Source organism: Frankliniella occidentalis, unplaced genomic scaffold (genome assembly GCF_000697945.3).
Source record: "Frankliniella occidentalis isolate FOCC.00 unplaced genomic scaffold, Focc_3.1 Scaffold158, whole genome shotgun sequence".
Classification (NCBI taxonomy): domain Eukaryota; kingdom Metazoa; phylum Arthropoda; class Insecta; order Thysanoptera; family Thripidae; genus Frankliniella; species Frankliniella occidentalis.
The window spans coordinates 66,175-73,256 of NW_026267284.1; the positions used below are offsets into that span (position 1 = coordinate 66,175).

At 50.5% G+C, this 7,082-nt stretch overlaps 1 protein-coding gene across 1 annotated transcript in view; it reads right to left on the reverse strand.

Annotated features, from left to right (window-relative positions):
* Nucleotides 1–7,082, reverse strand: part of LOC113216005 (G-protein coupled receptor dmsr-1-like) — a 106,157-nt gene that overhangs the window by 10,870 nt on the left and 88,205 nt on the right. Inside the window, exons 3-4 of the mRNA XM_052271346.1 lie at nucleotides 6,430–6,911; nucleotides 1,995–2,276 (exon numbers count right to left, since the gene is read on the reverse strand). Of these exons, the coding sequence (XP_052127306.1) occupies nucleotides 1,995–2,276; nucleotides 6,430–6,837 (690 nt within the window). The 5' untranslated portion in view covers nucleotides 6,838–6,911. The remainder of the gene's footprint in view (nucleotides 1–1,994; nucleotides 2,277–6,429; nucleotides 6,912–7,082) is intronic.

The following is a 7,082-nucleotide window of genomic DNA, read 5'->3' on the forward strand; positions in this document are numbered from 1 at the left end:
GAGAGAGAGAGAGAGAGAGAGAGAGAGAGAGAGAGAGAGAGAGAGAGAGACTGTGGCCGCAAATGGCCCGCAGAGGAAATGGAATATAAACCATTATCTCGCTTCCTGCAGGACTCGCCACCTCCGCTCGTGCTCCATCCCGCACTCCCGCTGCACAGCCTGTTATCACTCAAGACTTTTGCTCTCTTATTTAGAATAAGTTGAAACGGCTGACTTTTCTTCTTGCAGCGGCTGTTTCCTTCGCCGAATGAGCGGAAACAGTTCTGGTTTAACCCAATCCGAGCGTGAGTTTGGAAGTCAATTCCTCTTACAAATACAGGGAACATAGATATTTTTAACCGTGACCTGTAATAATTACAGAGTACATAATCGAGTTGGCGAGTTGCCGCGAGTAAGGCACGAGTTGGGATAAATTTCTTGAGAGTGTTTGCGATTTTGACGCGAGTTTCGCGAGTTGTCGCGAGTTGTTGCGATTTTGACGCGAGTTTTCGCGAGTTGAACGCGAGTTGAACGCGAGTTGAACGCGAGTTGAACGCGAGTTGAACGCGAGTTGAACGCGAGTTGAACGCGAGCTAGGCGCGACTTGGGCGCGGCCAAGTGTACAACGAGTTGGCGTGTGAGGGACCTCTCGCCTGTAACGCTGGCTGCGCCGTAGCGCTAGCTGCCATTTGCGACTGACAAGGGAAGAGTTGACGTTTCCCGTCGATGTGCCGGGCTCTGCAGATTCGGATGCCTGAAGTGCTTCGTCCGCTGGCGACAGCGAGTTCTGCAATCGTCAGACGAGCGCATCGAGTATCGGAGAAATGTTTATCCATAGTAGAGAAACAATCTTTCACCCTTACACAGTAAAGTTCCTGACGAACAACTATACTCTTTGTAACGCGCAAAGGATTTGAAACATTTGTCAAACAAATTTTAAACAAATTATCTGTCTGAATTTCGAAGGGCCTGGTTTGTATCATTACAACCTGGTCCTTCCTCATAACGGACCGGGGCTGTTCGCAATATGAAGAAAAGCCAGATCCTTTGTACGTTACAAACCCAATGCTTAGTAATACATACGAACTGAATAACACGACAGTTGTTTGTGAAGAACTGTAAGAGTTTACACTTTTAACCGGTCATCCTGCCCTCCCTCACCCCCTCAAATCCACTGAAGTTATCGCAGCGCAGCAACTTCATATGTTGTTTTCAGAAGAGCTGTAGGAAAAAAGAAATAATGATAATACATTTTTATGTTTTTTGTCAGAATGTGTAGCCTAAGCGGTACCACCCCCTTGAGATATCATCTCCCCAGCCTAATCAAATTCGTTTCCTCCCGACCATCTCCCGCCCTCGGCCCGCTGGCGCAGATTGGAGAGTGTTTTGCGTCGGAGAGAAGTTTTCCTGCTCGGCCTGGCAGCGGCGGAGTGTTTGCCGCGAGCGCGTGCGGTGGGGGTCGGTGCTGCAGCCTGGCCGGGTCCAGCCTCGGGTCCAGCCCAGCGGCCCGCCTCGCCCTGGGGCGACAAGATGCACACTTTTCAAGAAAGTCCAGCATGTCTCTCCCCCTGCCAGGACAAGTTTATTTTTCTGACTGCGAGTATACGAGTGCGAAGTTGAGATATGGCTGCACTGCTTGTACCCTCCCCCACGCGGCCGGGCCGGGATGTAGCGTCCCCGCCTACCCGCGTGTCCCCGGCGGGCTAGAGGGTTACGTAATAGGACCCCCAGGGCGCAGCACGTCGCCGGAAGCACGACTTACACATAGGCTACCCACACCGCTACGCCCCGAGGTCATCTTCGGGGCCGTCCTCGAAGGCCGCCCTCCATGCCGCCCCCCAGGCAGCCCTCAGACCGCCCTCAGCTTGCCCTCAGGCCGCCCTCAGCCCCAGGGCACCCCCAAGGTCACTCATGCCGCCTCGAGGCCACCCGATGCAAAAATTTCCCCCGTATAAGAAGTACCCGTACCCCGCAACTACACGGGATCGGCTGCTTCCCCGGGCGCCACCACTCACCCAGAAGTTAATGTCCTTGAGCAGGTCGTTGTTTAGCTTGCCAACGTCGCTCAGGTTGACGACGTAGTACGTGGCGTTGGTCTTGGCGTCGACGGTCGGCTGGATGGAGAAGGTGAGGAAGACGGGGATGCAGAGCAGCGGGCAGATGAGGTAGCCCGAGAGGATGGCGTAGACGGTGGTGCGCATGTTGCACCACTCGTGGTTGCGCGCCGGGTGCGCCACGGCGATGTAGCGCCACACCGCCAGCGTGAGCGTCAGCCAGATGGAGATGGTGTGGAACACCTGTGGCGAGAGCGACAGAGAGATAAAGATAAACACTAAACTTTTATTAACTTCGTTTTTGGACGCAGCCTACGTGTTTCTCTGTGCACGCTCTATTGCATGATATTTTAAGCGCAATTATGAACAAATTTGGAAATATATTTGCACATATGAACAATTTTGTTCATAACTGCATTTAAAATAGTTCGCAATAGAGCATGCACACAGGAATACGTTATAAAAGTACATAACAATTTCGTGTGTATTATGAAAAGTACAGGAGATGCGTCGTCCCGTGAAGCTCGTCGGGGATTGAGCGTCAGCGCGGCGTGTTTAGAGGGGGGGGGGGGGGGGTGCCATTGCCAACCTTATTCTCGGAATGAAAAAAACGTCATCTTTCAGAGCGCGCGAGACTGAACTGCGTGCCTTTCATTTTAGGGAGTCATATATATTTGGGGGATGGCCCAGTGTCACGTGTGAGGGACTCGCGTCGCATGGGATGTCGCAGTAGCACACGTGTACGGGGTTCGCGCTGGTTGATCCCACACTCCACCAGTTGGGGGCTGCTTCGTTGACTGAGGGGGTGGACCCTTTTTCGTGTGACGAAAGCTCTGCCCCATATCCAGTAGAGTGGGTCGTAGGAAAAGGATTTTGGAAATTGAAAACGTAATAGTGCGGAAAAGTTGCCCTGTCCGATGACATATTCAACGCATTTTAATTTTTTGAGATCGGATAATATTTTCCGATCCCGCAGAGCGTTCAAAGTTTTGCATGGTTCTCTTATGGGGAAAGGGCTCAAAAAGTGAAATTTCTGATTTTTGGCTTTCCAGCAAACATTTTTCGAAAACGAATCTCAGAAATGCAATCTACGCGAAAAAACGCGTTTAGCGACGTGCCACACTTGAAATTTGAGTGAAGCGTTCGGAGTCATTCAGGTGCCACTTTAACTTAAAACTTACACAAAAATGGCTTTGCTGGCCTAAATTTGCACTTACGACCGACTAAACCCTTCATTCAAATTTCAAGTGTGGCACATCGCTAAACGCGTTTTTTCGCGTAGATTGCAGTTTTGAGATTCGTTTTCGAAAAATGTTTGCTGGAAAGCCAAAAATCAGAAATTTCACTTTTTGAGCCCTTTCCCCATAAGAGAACCATGCAAAACTTTGAACGCTCTGCGGGATCGGAAAATATTATCCGATCTCAAAAAATTAAAATGCGTTGAATATGTCATCGGTCAGGGCAACTTTTTCGCACTATTACGTTTTCAATTTCCAAAATCCTTTTCCTACGACCCGCTCTAATATCCAGGCAGGCGGGCGCCGAGGGGTCCTCCACTCTCCAAGTGGGTGTACAACGAGTTGCGTGAGTGTCCGCGAGTATTCGAGAGTATAAGCGAGTATCCGCGAGTTTATGCGAGTAATGGCGAGTATCCGCGAGTATAAGGCGAGTATTTGTCGATTTTTTCGCGAGTTTTCGCGAATTTTCCGTGAGTTGTCGCGAGTTGTCGGGAGTTGTCGCGAGTATCATGCGAGTATTTTTCCTCGTGTACAACGAGTTGGCGAGTGGGGGACCCCTCGGCGGGCGCTGCGCTGCCGCGCTTCTAGTACGCCCCGTTTGGCTTGCGAGTGGCGCTTCCTTTGTGCTGTGCATGCCCCCGCTGTACAAGTCGTTATCAACCGGGCTACAAGAGATGACATGACGTGACCACCTCACTGGCTGCCACCGCCAAGTGTTCTGATTTTTTTTTTCCCTCATCCCCCCAGGGAGGTGAATAAACAGGGAAATAAGGGTTGCGAGTAAGGGGACAACGCTTTCCGTCAAAATGAGACGTTAAACAGAAGTGGGTGCTCGTGCGTGTGTCTGAGCATCTGCAAGGGGGGGGGGGGAGGGGGAGAGAGAGATGGGGACAATACACTCACACCTCACACCCGTAAATAAAGTGTTCAATTATTCAACGCTTCAAATAAAGGTTCAAGTCCCAGTTAAACACTATAGCAGTTGCAGGTGCTGCTATGATTTGCACATTTTGAAGAGTAGAAGAATTGGACACTCCATTCATCAGTGTAGCCATGCTGCCCCCAAGCGCTCGGCTCGTATTTGGTTCGGTATGCGCCTGGCGGCCCAACGTTACTAGACTACGCGGCACAGCGGGGGAAGGGGTGACAACACATAACATGCGTAATCAATTAGCACTCGATGGTCCCCGCCCCCAGGGCCAGGCCAGGCGGGGGCGGCTCCTGGCAGGCCCTGAACAGGGCCGGGCTGTCTATGTTAATGTAAGCGGTGAAAATGGAATTTGCTGCAGGGACCACACGCTGGGCTATCTACCTTTCCTAGCACGAAACTTTCCCGCACCCATGGCATGGTGTTCAAAAGCGCAAGTGATGTGTAGCCATCGAAATCGCAATTAATTTATCAAGTGAAGCTTCTTTTCGCTATGGGCTAAACTCGAAAGTATCACATTCGTGTAACAGTGTAATACACTTGATCTCATCTTGGTTTGCCTTCCACATAGAGTCACTTTTTTGGGGACGAAAGTCAATTTATGTATTGGGGAAAAAAATGGTAGTATGCAAATGTCGACTGCTGGTGTTGGATTGAAATCTCGTGACGCCTCGGCGGTGCGCCGCATATTGAGCAGGCCAGCATGGTGTCATGCCGTCATTTGTGAATGAGCGCGCGTTTTTTGCTCCGTTTCGTTGTTGTTTTTCTGCGCGATTCCTGTTTTAGTTCCCCCTCCCCCTTTTGCGTGCTGACGATTGTTTCGGCCTTCCCTGCAGATTTATTTCCCTACCCCAACTGGATGTAGACCGGGTCGTTTGCCATTCGTACGCGGTTCCAATCATCCTTGTGCCCGCCGCCACTGGACCCAGAGTAGATTATGAGTCGATACAGAAAGTGATAGGCGCTCTCGATATTAACGGTCACATCGGCCAAAACTCTGCCATTTTCAACGTCACGTTTGCTGTCACGTGGATTCATCCAAATAAAGTGACATCTCCCTATAGCTATTTAATTCAGAATAATACCCCTTTATGAATTGTGCCACTCGAATATACGTCGTCCATTGGCCAGGGTTTTAGAACAGTTCTCTCTCCCAGATTCACAATAAAAGAATCATCAGTCTTTAGGAAATCTTTTAAAGATTCTCTCCCTCCCAAGCCTGAGAAACCTGTCTCCCATTTGTGATTTTATAGTTGTTCCGGAAAGGAAAAGAACAACACACGCCTTTTAATAAAACAGGCAGGAAGGATATTATGGTGCCCAGGGCGTCTGACTAGTGCCTTGTTAATAATTTAAAAAAACTGTGATCAAAACTGTTTAATATGATGTGAAAGCGAATGCTATACCTTGCATATTATACTGGAACGTGTAACATTTGTGCAGTGTGTGGTGTACCCATTCGTCTTGTAATATTCAGAGGAAAGTGGGAGGGTAAGAATGGGCGCTCTTAGGAATAAAGCTTAGGGGATATGAGCTTGTAGGGGTTGCGCGCGTGGCGCAGAATCGTCATGCGATTATCTGGCATTACTTTAATTTGACCCAACAGCGGACCAACTTCTAAACTGGAAAACGATTAAGATTGGTGGAGTTTTCTGCCTGTTCGCGAAATCAGGAGCCAGCAAAAAGTTGTCGCTTGCTCGCCCGCTCACGCGCGCACCCGCCAACCGTTCTGCCGCCGTGGCTGCTTTCCAATCTCTAGTCTCGAACTTGAGTGCCATACCAACTGGACATAGAAAGTTCAGCGCTCAAAATTGTTGGAATTTGCAACAGTATATCAAAGAGGAGGAGGGATCTCGAACTTTTAATAATTACTTTATGACAACTCTGTGAAATAATCTTTGGTAGTTTTCTATATTTTTAAAAATAATTTTGATGAATGGCGTTTCCCTTCACTACTGCCGTCCCTTAATTTGTCATAACTGTCGTAAACTTTCGAGAAATTTCGTAAAAATTGTCCATATCGAACCTGCAGTTGTATCCCCGTCATGATTATAACTACACATTATATTTTTCGTAATTTTTAGTTTTGACATTTGACATCAATTCGCTGTTCGACTTTTTAAACTTTACAGTCCCTGTTGTAATCCAAGATAAACAAAATTTGTTGTAGATTATTGGCGAACTTTTTTCTAACAGTATGTATATACTGGGGGGTTTCCGTGGGACTCACCTGGCCGAAGTTGGCGTGGAACAGCACGAAGACGGTCCACGGGTACGAGTACTTCTCCGAGACGGGCCGCGTCAGTAGGTACATGTGCAGCGCGAACGGGATGTACTCGAGCATGACGAGCAGGTCGGCGACGGCCAGGCCCGTCAGGATGGCGTTGGTCGGCGAGGCCATCTCGCGGCGCGTGAGCACGGCGATGTTGAGGCCGTTGGCCACCGAGCCGAACAGGCAGACGAGCAGGCTGATGATGCCGTGCGCGCCGCGGTAGCGCGACGCGAACCACTCCAGCCCCGCGCCGCAGTACTCGGCGCCGCCCCCGCCAGGGTCCGTCGCGTTGGTCACGTTGAACAGGTCGCCGGCCGTGGTCACCTCCATGTCGTCCATGGCCGGGGTGGGGCTCGGCGCTAGCATCCTCGGCTCATCGTCGTGCTGCCCGCTGCAGGGCTCCCCCTCCCCGACCCCCCGGGGGACCCGCCGGGGTCCACCTGCAACACAGAGCGGAGAGAGAAGGAGTCAGGAGGGCCGGTGTTTTGTTGACGGCCAAGAGGGATGCCTTCCGGGTGGGAGAGAGCGCCCATTGTGCGCCGGACCATGCGTCATTGAGAGAGAAAGAGGGAGAGAGAGAGAGAGAGAGAGAGAGAGAGAGAGAGAGAGAG